The 15,383-nt window shown below is 61.7% G+C and overlaps 2 protein-coding genes across 2 annotated transcripts in view; both read left to right on the forward strand.

Moving 5' to 3' along the window:
- FAM178B (family with sequence similarity 178 member B) overlaps positions 1–1,724 on the forward strand; it is an 83,935-nt gene extending 82,211 nt beyond the window's left edge. The window contains exons 12-13 of the mRNA XM_081100674.1: positions 46–198; positions 1,402–1,724. Coding sequence (XP_080956800.1) covers positions 46–198; positions 1,402–1,434 — 186 coding nt within the window. The 3' untranslated portion in view covers positions 1,435–1,724. The remainder of the gene's footprint in view (positions 1–45; positions 199–1,401) is intronic.
- A 4,641-nt stretch (positions 1,725–6,365) lies between these two features.
- Positions 6,366–15,269, forward strand: SEMA4C (semaphorin 4C; the record flags this gene model as incomplete). The annotated part of the gene is given in 17 exon segments (XM_081101556.1): positions 6,366–6,459; positions 6,462–6,501; positions 7,743–7,760; positions 7,762–7,886; positions 9,775–9,923; positions 10,243–10,305; positions 10,508–10,606; positions 10,695–10,791; positions 10,900–11,016; positions 11,111–11,262; positions 11,343–11,518; positions 11,708–11,852; positions 11,939–12,161; positions 12,296–12,408; positions 13,170–13,327; positions 13,414–13,484; positions 13,609–15,269. Coding segments are annotated over 17 exon segments (2,673 nt in total). The 3' UTR covers positions 14,442–15,269.
- Between the last annotated feature and the right edge of the window lie 114 nt (positions 15,270–15,383).

The raw sequence follows: 15,383 nt of genomic DNA on the forward strand, positions 1-15,383 counted from the left end.
TTCCTGCCCGACTTCTCCGGCCGCCCCTCCACGGTGCCTCTGCAGGAAGAGCTGCGGCTGTTGTGTATGCAGTTGGACCGTCACATCAGCACCCATATCCGGGAGAGCCCCCAGGCCATGCACCGGACCACACTCAAGGACCTGGCTACGCAGACCCACATCCGCTGGCAGGAGCTGCTGACCCACTGCCGGCCCCAGGTGGTGCCCCTCTAGCCTCCGGACCTGGGAGGGGAGGGAAGTGGTCAGGCAGCTGACCAGAGCCAGAGCACGCCCCCCCTTCCCCCGTGTCCACCCCCACTGCAGCTGCTGAGCTTCGGGCTGGAAAAGGCTGGAGCGGGCATTGTGGGGGAAGGGAGGGCCTGGAGGCCTTCAGCATTCTTATCAAGAGTGAGATACCAGTGTGGGTGTGTGGCGTGGGGTACAGAGAAGCCTCTACTGAGCAGATGCAGAGGAACTTTGCCCAGAGAGGGGAGACCCGGGCACCAGAGGCGCCAGCTGTGCCCCCTCTGCCTGCCCGCCCTGCAGGCCCTGCTCTGCCAGGAGCACTCCCAGCTGCCCGGCCCTCCCTCCACCTCTGGAGCATCAACCTCCACACCTCCCTTTCTCACACTGAGGTGATGCTGTTCACAGCTAATACTTATTTCTACACGAGTCCGCACAGCCCCAGAGGGAGGCGGGTGTTACTATGCCCCCATTTCACAGAGAAGGCAACCCGGTCACTGAGAGGTTAACTAGCTTGCCCCATCTTACAGGCAGGCAGCGTGTAAATGTCAGAACCTGTAAATGTCAGAACCAAGGCGCCGGGCCAGCCTGGCACCCACGCCTGTGGCCCTGCCCTGGCATCCTCCCACTGGCCTCCATCCCTCGAGGAGCAGCGCCGGCTGGCTTAGGGGCACTTCCCTTCGGGGCCCCCAGCCCTTGGTGGAGATGAGCAGCCTTTCCTCTGCCTTCTTTCTGTGTGTCCTTCCCCTGTAACCTCTGACATGGGACTGACATGTCGCCACAGGCTGTGGCTTAGGTCTCAGATTTCGCAAGTCCCTGGGAAAGCTGGCGAGTTAACCTCAACCTCAGTCCCCAAGGAACTGGATCACACTAGTCTTTTGATGGGAAACTGTGTTTGTCATGAAAAGAAGGAAAAGTGATTTGTGGCCTGGCCACGCCAGGAGGCAGGCCCACCTCTCACACTGCCCTGGGGCTGCGAACAGCCAGCAGCGAGGGGGTGGAGGGAACCAGGCAGAGGTGTGGCCTGTGGCCTGCTGCCCTGCGCCCTGCCTGGGCTGAGCCCCAGGAGTCCCGTCACTCAGCAGCTGGCACAGGGAGGCTGTGCTGGATGGTGCATGGACACTGGAGAATCAGGGAGCACCAGGGCCCAGGGCAACCACACCCTTTCTCACCTTGCAGGCCCAGTGCTTCAGCCCCCGGGAAGACATCTAAAGGAGCAGGGCAGGGGCGGCCCAGGGCTGCGCTCTGCCAGGGAGTGAACAGGACCCATGGAACTGAAGGAAGCAAAGAATGGGGGCCAGAGGAGGACCATCTGATGAAGCAAGAGCCTGCCTCCACCATGCCCTGACTCCCAGTGGCAAGGGACCCTGCCCCTCGCTGCCTGCCCCACCCCGCTCCCGCTCTCCTTCCCTGCCCAGCATGTCCTCCTTGTCCTCCCACCCCCTTCCTCTCTCACGAATGTGAGGTTGCTTTGTGCACACTAAAGTCGAGTTTCACATCAGTGGTTCAGATGGTTTCCTGCAGCCCCTGTCCTGAGGTCTCCGGCCAGTGTCCGGTTTGCTGAATACTCACCTCGGACAGCCATGTGACTGGGCTCCGGCCTTGCTGCCAGAAGTGAGTTTTGTGGGTGCTGATCCCTAACAGGATGCTGAATGTCTTAGACCTGCTCCCCTTGAGAAATGAGTGGGTCTTCCGTACCCCCAGCATCCCATGGGGCCTTCCCAGGAGACCCTGGGTGTCCATTTCCTCCCTCCGTCCACTCCTCCAACCCTGAGCACCCATTTCTAGTCTCTGGCCCCTACTGACTCTCTGGGGGTTGGGATGGGTACTTGCAGGGGCCACAGAAGTAGAAGGAGAGTAACAAAGGACCCCCCCTGCCAACTTGCCTGTGCCCACTCCTCAGTTCAGCCCTAGTGTCTGCCAGTGGAGCGTCACCATCACAGGTGCCTAGACTTGGTCCCTCTGTCCTTTCAAGGCACGGAGGTCAGGGGAAGGTGGGCTAACTAGGAGAGAGGCTCCCCCAAAATAAAGGACTTTCAGGGCAAGTAGCTCGATTGGCAAAGCCGCAGCACCCCATCACTTCCTGGGCCTCCCTCCTTGGGCGCCAGAGTGCTGGGAGCCAGGGGCATCTATAATTCAGAGGCTGGGTACCGTGCAGGACGCCTCCCTGCCTCAACGCCTCTGACAAGTGAGAGGTGGAAGAATCCTCTGCCAGGGGACTTGGCTGCCCAGGTGACTGGACCGAGAGTTCTGGTTTCTGTTCCTGGCTGCATCGCAGGCCCCCGTGGCCAGGGCACTACTGAGGCCCCAGGTAGGCCTGCGATACTGCAAAAAAGGGCAGGCCGCCTACACCCTCCCTCAGGGCTGCCCGCTTCTCACACTGTACATCCTGGCAGTTAATCTGCAGCCATTCAGTTCACTCTGGAAACCTGGAAGTCACCTTTGTAATTTCCCTTCTTTGTTTCACTACCAAGGGCAGAGAGGGAGCAGGGAGACCTGGGGAGTTTCCAGATCTCTCTGTGGCTCTTAGAAAGGGATGGCGCTGTCCCTTCGCCGCCGGCCGCCGGCTCTGGTTCTCGCACTGCCCCGAACACTCATCCCCCGGAGAGAAATGGACACCAAGGAAAGGAGGTGTTGGTGGCGACTCAGTCGCTCCGGGGGCCTAGCTGTAACCTGAGCGGAGGTGTGCAGTTTGAGGTCACCCAAGGGCATACGCCATCCCCTGGGACCTGTAATGGGCCCTCTCTGGAACTGGTCTGGAGCAGACCTGATCTCAAACTAGTCTGGGGCCAGTTGGAGACTCAGCCTGCTCTCGGCCAAGAATTCACAGGTGCTGGTCCTGGCACCCCTGCCCTTTCCAGATGGCGCCCTGGGGAAAGGGAGGGGCATCCTGAGGCCCCTGACCAGCAGCATCCGGGGCTGTGGTGACGGATGTTTTCCTGCTTCCTTTGGGTGATGGTGGCAGGGAGGGGCTGGGAAGGGAAAGGCTTCCCAGGTGGGTGGCTTTGATAACTGTCCTCCAGGAGGAAGTAGAGGGGAAGTCCTTTTCCTCTGTCCCCACTGACCTCAGTCCCAGGCCCTCGGGGAGATCCCTGCAGGGTGGCTGACCCAGGCTTTCTCATTTCCCCTTGGGTTCACAGCAGCTCCAGGCTCCTGGGAAGTAGCCAGGCATGTTGACCAGAGAACCCCAGTGGGAAGCAGGGCTCCTCCTGTCAGCTGCCTCAGAACAGCGGGGAGAGGGGGAAGGGGCTCAAGTGAAGGCCACTCTGGCGCAGGACCGATGCGTGTGGGGGAGAGTAGAGCCTTGCTTTCCAGATGTGACTCCTGGGCCCACCTGTGGGGCCAGCCTCAGCTGCCAGTGCATCTGAGCAAACCTCAGAAGGCGTTTAGCGCCGGCCTTTCCTTGACTTGGCCTCAGCAGTTGAGTTAGTGGGGCAAGTAGGAGTGTCAGGGCCTGAGGCTGAGGTGGGTACTTCCACTGAATAGGCAGACAGGCCCCAGGGAGGTCGATAGATACACAGTAGTTTTGTTTGTTTTTTTGTCCTAAAATTTTTATCTTAATTTAAGACCCAGGAATTCTCATTTTAGACCAGTTGTGCTTATATTAAAAAGTATGACTCATGCCCGCTGGTATAGTTCAGCAGTTGAGCATCAACCTAGGAACCAAGAGGTCACCTGGTCAGGGCGCATGCCTGGGTTGTGGGCTCCATCCCTTTTGAGGGGCATCCAGGAGGCAGCAGATCCATGAGGTTTCTCATCGGTGTTTCTATCTTTCTATCCCTCTCCCTTCTTCTCTCGCTCAAAAGTCAATGAAAAAGTTTTTTTGAAGTATGAATCATGAGCAAATGGTCATGCAGGAAACTACCCCCTGCTCACTCAGCCCCGGAAAAGGCCAGTACTGGGAGTGAACAGCGCGCAGAGGAAATGGGCGCAGGTGGCAAAGGGGTGTGGGGGCTGCAGCCCTATCTTTGGGGAGGAGCCTTGGGAAGGGAAGGGCTCCCTGGAGTCTGTTATTGGAACACAGAAGCCTGCCTTGGGGTACGCGGAAGACTGTCCGTGCCAGTGAAACCAAACCACCGTCTGAAACTTTCCACTGGGGCTATCTTGCAGGAGGAGCTCAAGTCTCTGTCTGGTAACCCTCACACCTAGTGGGTGGCCGTGGGGGAGGGGCTGGAAGGGGAGGCAGAACAGCAGGAAATGGAGCATTTGGGGGCTAAAAGTTGCCCGGATCCAATGTGACTTAGTGGAAAGATGGATTTGGAGTCCCAGGGCCCAATTTAACATTCTGACCTTGTTTATATCTATGTGACTTCAAGCAGGTCTCTCTCAGACTCACTCTATCTACAAAGTGGGACAAACAATGCCCACTTTTACAAAGTGGTCCTGAGGGTGGAGCGGAAGAAAATGTAGAGGCGACAGGTTGCAAAGTCTACAGCACAGAACAGTGAGGGGATCTGCATACCGAGTGTCCCCGACTGAGGTCACACACGGCCTCTCCCTCCGCCGCTGAGGCAGAGCCTGCTGCCCACCCGTCCTAGCGGCTGGCTGCTCCCTGTCTCCAGCATCTCCACAGCTCCACAGCTTTCCGCTGGCGGAAAGGAGCTGGGAGATGTGGCCTCGACCAGAGCGACCAGAGCGGGAGAAGGGGCCTTTATGTGCACCGGCAAAGACCCAGTTACTGAGTCCAAACTGGGCTGCCTCCCCGTTATCTCCTCTACTCTTCTGGTCTTCGCTCTTCAGACGCCAAGTTTAAACCCAGAACAAAAGCTTCTGTCTGGACTGATTTATAATCCAGATCTGCTGATGGGGCCCGAAAGCATTCCTCCCCTGCAGGGCTGCAGCAGGCTTAAAGCAACCACCCTAGCCTCGGGGCCTCTCTTCGCCTCTGCCCTCTGCTCCTGGCCAGGAGGTGGCATCTCTCTGGGTGCTGGCCTCTGTCCACCTCCCAGTTCCAGTTCGGAGGACCAGCTGGCAACATCACCCAGTTACTTCTAGGAGCGGCTGTGGGCGGAGACTGGCGGTTCTGAAGGTGGCAGATCTGCAGCGCGGCTACCCTCAGCCCCTTTCATCTGAACATCGGGGCTGTCAATTGTTAGCCCACCGGAGGCACAGAAGGAATCCTTTCCTGGAGTAGCTCTGTGCCCTCGGCTAGAGGGAGCTGGGCCAGGGGCGCCGAGTGGGGTCCCCGTGCCTGTGGAGGAAAAGCCGGGGCAGTGTCTCCGCAGACAGGGGTCTTCCTGGCCACGGAGGCCCGTGCAGTCCAGCTGCAGGGCCGGCGGTCGGCCCAGAGGAGGGGCCGCGCTCCCCGGCGCCGCTCTCGCACACTCGCCCCGAGGCCCCTCCCGAGCCCGGCCGCGTAGCCCCGGTGGGCCTGGGAGACACTTCGAGAGGCCGGTGAGTCCGCTTCCCCGGACAATGCCGGCGCCCGTCCCGCCCCCCCTCCGGAGCCACGGAGCGCCCGCGACTCCCGCGCGCGGCCGGCAGGGCAGGGGCTGGACGCGGGGACGGACCTCGGGGAGCGAAGCGGGCCGGCGGGCCGCAGCCCCTCCCGGGCCGGCCTCCGGGGCCCGCCCTCGAGCCCCCGCCTGACGTCAGGGGAGGGGCGGGGTGGCGGCCGTAAGAGAAAGAGCCGGCGGCCGCCGCGGTGGCGCGCGGAGCCCGAGCTCAGGGCGCCGAGCCGAGCGGGACCGAGGGCGGCGGCGCAGGGGCCGCGGAGGGGGCGCGCGGGCGGGGCGGCGGGGTCGGAGCCGAGCGTGCGGGCGGCGCCAGGGACTCCAGCCGCGAGGAGACGGTGAGCGAGGCCAGGGCGGCGCGGGGCGAAGCCGCGGGGCTCCGGGCGCCGCTTTGTCCCCTTCTCGGGCAGGGGCCGCCTCACGCGCGAGGCCGGGATCTCGGGGCGCAGGAAAGGGCAGTGGGGGGCCGATGTCCGCTCGAGATCCTCCCTGCGCCCCCGGCGGGGGCTTGGAGCGGGGCCAGCAGCGCCTGCAGCCAGGGGTCCTGGGCGCGGACTGGCCCGGGAGCGGAGCTGGGAGGAGGGTCCCTCGTGCAGTCGGGTCCGCGGCCGGGATCCTCTCCGGGCCCCCGAGCTTCCCCCTCTCCCCCACCCCCGATGGAAAGTTTGGGGCGGGCTTGGACCGAGGCCAATGTTGTGGGATCGGATTTCCCCGCCGTGGCCCCCCGCCCGTTCCGCCCGGGAGGCGGGGTGTCCTGGAAAGCCAGCTCCCGAGCTCAGCCGGCCCTGTCCCCGCTGGACCGCTCGCCCATCGGCTGCCGTTCGTGGTGGGCAAGGGTGAGGGGCCACCCCCGGGACCCCGCGCCCCTCCACCCACCTCGAGGCCGCCCCGACTTCCCTGGTGGGGGCACACCCGCGCGCGCCGCGGAGTCCGGCCCAGCCTGGAGTAAGGGACAGAGGGAGGCTGGGGTGTTGGGGACCCCGCAGGGTGAGCGTGTCCCCAGCCCCCCGCCCTTCCCGCGCGGGGTCCTGGGCCGACAGGGGGCGTCCGCAGGCCGGTCTCCGGCACGCTCCTTGCGCGGCTGCTTTGTTTGCATTCAAATCCCCGAGCTGGGGGGGCGGGGGGAGGGGACAGGGACGGGGTCTTGGCGGGGACCCTTTGTTTTGGGGTTAACACGCCCCGGCTTCTGTGTCTCCGTGCCCGGCCTTGCAGGCCTGCAGCGGCGGCAATGAGCGCAGTTGGCCCGGCCGGGCGGGGGGCGCGATCCGGGTGGAAACGCTCGTCAGGCCCCGCGCGGCACCCGCGGTTCCCCGGGAGCCCCCCGCGCCCCTCGCCCGGGCCTGCCCTTCCCCGCCCCGCCGGAGGGCGCCGCCGTGTTCCGGGCGCGGCTGCTGTCCTACCGCCCCCAGCCCGAGGGCCGGTGTCCTCGGAGGCCGTTCGAGGAACGGAGGAGGCGCTGGTCACTCCACGCCCATCCTATCCACTTCCTGCCTCCCCTCCTGGGCAACAAAGGGGCCCCGGGAAGCGCGGCCCGCAGCCCCGGCCGCTCCGGCCCTGCCCGTGGAGAGCGGGTCTCGGGCTCGGCCCGCCATTGTCTGCGCTGGGGGCGGGGAGAGGCTGGCAGGACCCCCGCCCCGGTCTCCAGCCCCCCGCCCGCCCGCCACGTGCCCCCTCACCGCGCCTCCGGCTCACGTCCCAGAACGAGTCTTGGGCCGGCTGGAGCCCCGGCAGGGTCAAGTCTTGCTTCCAAAGGTTACTTTTCAAAAATCATCGAACCTGTCAGGCCTGGTATGGGGGAGGGGACCCTTTTTATTTTCTTAAACAACTTCCTGTTGAGGAGAGGGAATGGGGGAGGGCCTCCTCCCCCCCTCGGCCCCACCCCTTCAGGGAGACTCCCTGGTCCTTTGGAGGCGGGAGGGGGGGCTCAGGTGTGAGAGGGCACTCGGTCTCTGCTCCTAGGACTGGGGCAGGGCGAGGGGGCTCCTAGGGGGCCTGAGCCCGGCTGTCCTGGCAGTGCCTTCCGGTCTGTGCGCGGGCTGATTCTGACCCTTTTCTTTCCCCCAGCAGGGCAGCTGGCCTGGAGCTTTAGCCAGGCGCGTGCCATGGCCCCACACTGGGCTGGCTGGCTGCTGGCTGTGGGGCTGTGGGGCCTGGGCTTTGGGGCTGAGATGTGGTGGAACCTGGTGCCCCGCAAGACGGTCTCTTCTGGGGGTGAGTGTCTGAAATCAGAGGAGACAGACCAGCTGGGGAGAGGGGCCAGGAGGGAAGAGACGCTGAGGGGTTGCCCCCTTGACTGCGCCGGCTTCACTCTGCTGTCAAGGCCCGCCCACGCGTGTGACCCAGTTTTGACCCCAGGGGCTTAGAACTGATGGTCCAGCCCAGGCCCTGGGCTACCCCCTGCCTCTGATGCTCAGGACCTGCAGGCCCCATTCTGCATCCCTCTCCCCGCGCCTGCCTTCTGACATTGCCACTCTCACTGAGAGTCCAGCCAGAGAATCCGAACCCGCGTAAGCTTGCAGCCAAGGCCTGCGACCTGGTGGCCCTGGGTGGGTGTGTGTGCACGTGCTCATGTGGGAGAACCACGGACCTGACAGCCCTTACTGTGCGCGCACCTGCACCAAGGGGTGATGTCAGGTGTTTGTGTCATCCCTGCGCTCTGGGGACCTGGGATGAGCTCACCTCCCACAGGCGGCACTCAGGTGCTAATGAAGCCTTTCCTTACCTGACTGTGTCTGGGCCCATCTTTGGCTCCAAAGACTAAGCTGGTTTAGGGGGACCCTGAGGACGGGCCAGCAGATATTTGGGAGCCGACATGGGGTCCTGTGACTATGTGAATGCCGTAGTGCCCTGCCTGGCTTCCCAGCCCCCAGGCGTCAGCACCCTCTCTGGTCCCAGCCTCCGGTCTCCCCTGCCATCCCCGCCTGATCCGGGGGCCAGCTGTGCTGGTATGTCGGGCAGCCTGGATTTGTCTGAGTGGAGTGGGGGGGTTCTAAGACAAGGAGCGCTCACAACTTCGGTATGCCCTGCCCTGCGGGGTCAGGGGCGGGGTCTGGCTGGACTCTGATGTGGGCAGTGGGCAGCAGAGCAAAGAAGGAAGAGGCAGCTGTGGAGCTGGGAAGGAGAATGCCCAGCTCTGCAGCCAGAGGCGCTGCTGTCCTGAGAGTGGGAGCCATAATTCTGATGGCTTCCTCTGGCCGGAAGCTGTGGCTGAGATGTCCTTCCTTCCTCCTCACAGCTCAGATGTGCCTCCTCCCGGGCTTTTCCCAGGGAAAGCAAGGAGGCCCACAGGAGCTGTCAGCCAGGCGGCAACTCAGGAAATGCGCTTTATTGCCCTCAGGGCACTGGGCTGCATTGCTTGTGGGGTTGCTAGCCCTAATGTGGGGAACAAGGACAAGTAGGCCCAGGAGACCATTGCATAGAGCAGCGATTTTTCAACCTTTTTCATCTCATGACACACATAAATTAATTACTAAAATTCTGTGGCACACCAAAAAGATAGTATTGTATTTTTGGCCAGTCTGACAAATATATATATATATATACATATATACATATATATATATACATATATACATATATATATATATAGTTTTGATTCATTTATACGGGATGGTTACTGTTATATTGCCTATTGTCATTTTTTGTATTGGACAATCTAAGGGAAAAGTGGTCAGTGCCCCTGACTAAAATAGTTGGGCATGGTTTTTGTTGTTAACCTCACCTGAGGGATATTTTCCCATTGATTTTTAGGTAGAGTGAAAGAGAGAGGGAAAGACAGAGAGAAACATCGATGTGAGAGAAACACATCGATTGGTTGCCTCCTGCACGAGCCCTGACTAGGGCCCGACTGGGGAAGAGCCTGCAACCAAGGTACGTGTCCTTGACCGGAATCAAACCCGGGACCCTTTAGTCTGCAGGCTCAAGCTCTATCTACTGAGCCAAACCGGCTAGGGCAGGTATTGCATATTTTAAAAATCTTATGGCACACTGGTTGAAAATTTCTGGTGTAGAGGAAGGCTGATTTGGGGTGGGGGGTGCCTGGAGCCCTAAGAAGGCCCACCTATCCACAGCCTTGCTCACTCCCATCTTGTCCCTGCAGAGCTTGCCCCCGTGGTGCGGCGGTTCTCCCAAACGGGCATCCAGGACTTTCTGACGCTGACCCTGACCGAGCAGACCGGGCTCCTGTACGTCGGGGCCCGGGAGACCCTGTTTGCCTTCAGCGTGGAGGCTCTGGAGCTGCAAGGAGTGGTGAGAGGTGGGGGAGCGGGAGGCACACAGGCCCGTGACAGGCAGGACCCCAGAGGCTCATGGTCAGGCTGCCCCTTGGGAATTTGCTGGGTCTGCAAGGCCACTGTGGGCAGAGTGCGCAAGTTGTCTTGCCGTCTGCAGCACTCATTAGGTTTTGCTACCATGGGGCCGTGTGGACCCTGTGTCCTCTATGAAGTCAGATCCCAGGGTTGGGGACCATGTACTGTCACTTGGTATTCCTGTGGCTGCCACAGGCCATGCTTGGGCACATGCTCACTGTACACCTGTGACGTTGCTGCGGTGCCCGTCCTGTCCCCAGATCTCGTGGGCAGCTCCCGTGGAGAAGAAGACCGAGTGTGTCCAGAAAGGGAAGAACAACCAGGTGCGTGCTTGGGACAGACCAAGGGAGCTGGGGGCATAGCCTTTGTCTCTCCTTGGCTGGGCCTCATGGCTCACGCTCTGCCCAGGGCTCCCTTTTCATTCCTGGTCTGTGTCCTGAACTCCGTCCAGTGTCCCCCATTCTCGGCCCTCCTCTTTTAACTGGACCCCCATTCTCTTTTAACTGGATCCACTTTTCTTCCCAGACGGAGTGTTTCAACTTCATCCGCTTCCTGCAGCCGTATAACGCGTCCCACCTGTATGTGTGTGGCACCTACGCCTTCCAGCCCAAGTGTGCCTACATCGTGAGTGCTGCCCCTCCCTCTGCCCTGCGTGTGGCGCTCTGAACGCCGGGCCTTCTGCGCCTCACTCTCTGTCTCTTCCCTGCCTCAGGACATGGTCACCTTCACCTTGGAGCGTGGAGCCTTTGAGGATGGGAAGGGGAAGTGTCCCTACGACCCGGCTAAGGGCCACACTGGCCTCCTTGTGGGTGAGTTCCCACCTGCGGTAGGCTGGGTGTCCCCCAGGGCTCATTCCCATCCGGGGCTGTGTGGCCTGCACGTATGCTCACCTGGTCTGGCTGATCCTGTCTCCATAGATGGCGAGCTGTACTCGGCCACACTCAACAACTTCCTGGGCACAGAGCCCATCATCCTACGTAACATGGGGCCCCACCATCCCATGAAGACAGAGTACCTGGCCTTCTGGCTCAACGGTGAGCGCCTGGAGCTGGAGCTGGTGTGGGTGCTGGGGGAGCTCTGGGGGGAGGCATCACTAGGGCCTCGCTAAGTCTCCTCCCCTTCCCGTAGAACCTCATTTTGTTGGCTCTGCCTACGTCCCGGAGAGCGTGGGGAGCCTGACTGGGGACGATGACAAGGTCTACTTCTTCTTCAGCGAGCGGGCCTTGGAGTACAACTGCTACATGGAGCAGGTGGTGGCCCGTGTGGCCCGGGTCTGCAAGGTACAGTCTGTGGCGGTGAGTGCTGGGAGCCCTGCCAGCCGGGCCGGGCTGACTGCCAGTGTCTCCTTGCCATCTGCCAGGGAGACGTGGGCGGCGCACGGACCCTGCAGAAGAAGTGGACCACCTTCCTGAAGGCACACCTGGTGTGCTCGGCCCCCAGTCGCCACCTCTACCTCAGCCACCTACAGGCACTGCACACCCTGCAGGGCACCTCCTGGCACAACACCACCTTCTTTGCGGTTTTTCGGGCACGATGGTGAGCTGGCCAGGAGTCATTGGGGGTGGGGAGAAGCAGGTCTTCAGGTTAGGGATGGTTTGTGGTGCAGGCCTCTGGGTGAGGCCGGCTGGCCAGTTATCTGGAAGCCAAGGAGGATGTTGGGCATCTGCTCCCAGTGGGACGTGGGTACCAAGCCCGACCCCTGGGGTCCCTCCCTTGCTGTGACAGGGGTGACGTGGACCTGTCAGCAGTCTGTGAGTACCAGTTGGAAGAGATTCAGAGGGTGTTCGAGGGTCCCTACAAGGAGTACCACGAGCAATCCCAGAAGTGGGGCCGCTACACCGACCCAGTACCCAGCCCCCGGCCTGGCTCGGTGAGTTGCCCCGGAGGGTGCACTGCTGCCCTCAGCCCCTGTGCTAATCCCATTGACTGACCGCTCTCCCCGGCCCCAATCTCCAGTGCATCAACAACTGGCACCGTCACCACGGCTACACCAGTTCTCTGGAGCTGCCCGACAACACCCTCAACTTCATCAAGAAACACCCCCTATTGGAGGAGCAGGTGAGGCCCCTCTGGGGCCGGCCCCTGCTCGTAAAGAAGGACACCAACTTCACCCACCTGGTGGCTGACCGGGTCACGGGGCTTGATGGAGCCTCCTATACAGTGCTGTTCATTGCCACAGGTAGGCACGTGGCATGCGGGCCTAGCTGCTATAGGCTGGCTGAAGGCCTGTGTGTCCGGATAGGGTGATCTGGGGATGCCCCGGGGCCCGTGGGCTCTCTCGTTGACACCTGTCCTTCCCCAACCCCCTCACAGGAGACGGCTGGCTGCTTAAGGCTGTCAGCCTGGGGCCCTGGGTCCACCTGATCGAGGAGCTGCAGGTGTTTGACCAGGAGCCTGTAAAAAGCCTGGTCCTGTCCCGGAGCAAGGTAATCATCAGGCCCCGCCCACAGCTCTTCCTCCACCTTCCTCAGTCTGTGCTTGGCCCTTTCGGGGCAGGGGAGGCGCTCCAGCACCCTCGCTCAGCTGGGGGCGAGCTCCAGGTCAGTCCCAGTGGATCCTGCTCCCCGGAGGCCGTGTACATGGCCAGGTCCCAGCGAGGCTGCCTTGCCCCCCAGTCCTGACCCCATACTTTGCCCCCTTCCCTGAGGTGCACTCGGCACCTTGCCCTTTTCTGGCCATTTGCCGCATCTAAAGTTTCACATGCTCCCCTTTTACCAACTGTTGTGGCTCCAATTGTTCCCCGGAACATGGAATGATGGTAGAAAGAAAGTCTGGGTGAAGAAACACAGATTAGCAGTCACCATGCAGACAGGAAAACACCTTATGCTTGGCTGGTACTATTGTGAGGGCTGCCGGGCCTTGCGGAAAACATACTTCCTGCACTATTTATACCGCACTGGAGCCGTGTGTGTGTGTGTGTGTGTGTGTGTGTGTGTGTGTGTGTGTGATTATACACAGCACCACGGGGCTACTGTTCCTCTCCAGTAAGGTCACCTTTATAAGGTGCTTAGGATGGGGTCTGGCTTGTAATAAGCCCTCCCTGCGTTCTTTGGTGCTTAGATTTCCATCCTTGGTTCTCCCTTCTCTTGGCCCCTTTTGCCTTGTGGTGCCCCCAGCAGTCCCAGCTGTGCCCATGCTGTGTCCGGGCCTGGTGGGCCCTCTCCTATGCCCACTGCTTCTCTTGCAGAAGCTGCTGTTTGCAGGTTCCCGCTCACAGTTGGTTCAGCTACCCCTGGCCGACTGCGTGAAGTACCGCTCCTGTGCCGACTGCATCCTTGCTCGGGACCCCTACTGCGCCTGGAGCGTCAACGCCAGCCGCTGTGTGGCCGTGGGCGGCCGCTCCGGGTGAGCGGGACTCTCCTCCTGTGGGGACCAGGAGGGGAGGCAGGTGGTGGGAGCAGGGATGCTGATGGACCCTCTTCCCCAACCAGATCCCAGCTGATCCAGCAAGTGACAATCTCAGACACCTCGGGCATCTGCAACTTCCGTGGCAGTAAGAAAGGTGAGCCGCCTCTGTCCCCCTCCCAGCGGGATGGGCCCTGGGCCAGAACTGGAGTGTCTGCACTTCCCTTTGGCCCTGGGTTTCCTGCACTGACTCTGCTCCCTCTCCTCTCCCGGCGCTGCAGTCAGGCTCACGCCCAAGAACATCACGGTGGTGGCGGGCACAGACCTGGTGCTGCCCTGCCGCCTGTCTTCCAACCTGGCCCATGCCCGATGGACCTTTGGGGGCCGGGACCTCCCTGTGGAACAGCCTGGCTCCTTCCTCTATGATGCTCGGCTCCAGGCCCTGGTCGTGATGGCCGCCCAGCCCCGCCACGCCGGGGCCTACCACTGCTTTTCGGAGGAGCAGGGGGCACGGCTGGCTGCCGAAGGCTACCTGGTTGCTGTGGTGGCCGGCTCCTCACTGACCCTGGAGGCCCGGGCCCCCCTGGAAAACCTGGGGCTGGTGTGGCTGGCTGTGGTGGCCCTGGGGGCCGTGTGCCTGGTGCTGCTGCTGCTCGTCTTGTCGCTGCGCCGTCGGTTGCGTGAGGAGCTGGAGAAAGGTGCCAAGGCGGCAGAGAGGACCCTGGTGTACCCTCTGGAGCTTCCCAAGGAGCCCACCAGCCCCCCCTTCCGCCCTGGCCCCGAGACTGATGAGAAGCTCTGGGACCCCGTTGGCTACTACTATTCAGATGGCTCCCTCAAGATTGTGCCTGGACACGCCCGGTGCCAGCCGGGGACTGGGCCCCCTTCCCCGCCTCCTGGCATCCCTGGCCAGCCCCTGCCATCCCCAACCCGGCTTCACCTGGGGGGTGGGCGGAACTCAAATGCCAACGGTTATGTGCGCTTACAGCTAGGTGGGGAGGACCACAGCGAGGGGCTTGGGCACCCCTTGCCCGAGCTGGCGGACGAGATGAGGCGCAAACTGCACCAGCGCCAGCCCCTACCGGACTCCAATCCCGAGGAGTCCTCGGTATGAGGGACCCCACGTCGGTGGGGCAGCCTGGGGGCCGTGGCTCCTACTTTTGCACAGGCACCAGCTACCTCAGGGACATGGCGTGGGCACCTGCTCTACTGGGACGGATCCTGCCCAGCACCTGCTCGCCCATGAGGACCTGCTCTGCTCAGCACGGGCACTGCCACTTGGTGTGGCTCACCAAGGCACCAGCCGCCACACGGCGTCTTCCTCCTCTCTGTGAGGGGCTGTGAATCACAGACACGGGACCCCAGCAGCCAAACCTTCAGGACAGAAGTTGGAGATATGGGTGTGTTTGTGTATGTGTGTGTGTGCACGTGGGTGTGTTTGTGTGACGTCTTCTGTTTCCGTGGAGTCTTCCCTTGGCCTGGGGTCCTCCTGGTGAGTCATTGGAGCTATGAAGGGGAAGGGGTCGATCACTTTGCTTCTCTTACCCCCACTGTCCCCAGGAGGGGCAGGGATGTACATATGGGGGTGGGCTGGGCAGGGTGCTGTGCCCCTGGGGGAGTGCAGGGCTCTGGGGTGGGCCTCGTCCTGCTTCCAGGGTGGTGAATGTTTTCAGGGTTCGAGGGAGGGAGTGGAACCTCCTGTGTGTTTGGGGGAAGGGAGGGAGGGCCTCCCAGTGGCCCTGGGGTTCCTGGTATTTTGTACGTGTCCCCCTGACAGGGCTGGGAGAGGTGTGGGGGCGGGGGAGAGGGTGGGCATGCTGTGGCTATGGCATATCCTCTCCCAGACCTGGAGGAGGGCTCCTAACAGTGTAACTTATTGTGTCCCTGCGTATTTATTTGTTGTAAATATTTGAGTATTTTTATATTGACAAATAAAATGGAGAAAATGAAGCTGACTGGAATGAGACATTTTGGGGCTAAACCCTGAGTGCCAAGAGGGAAGGCTCCCTGTGGGACAGGCTGGACCATCCCACTCCCCATGGTCCTGGGCGGAGGG

Source organism: Myotis nattereri, assembly GCF_964212035.1.
Source record: "Myotis nattereri genome assembly, chromosome: 10".
Taxonomy (NCBI): Eukaryota; Metazoa; Chordata; class Mammalia; order Chiroptera; family Vespertilionidae; genus Myotis; species Myotis nattereri.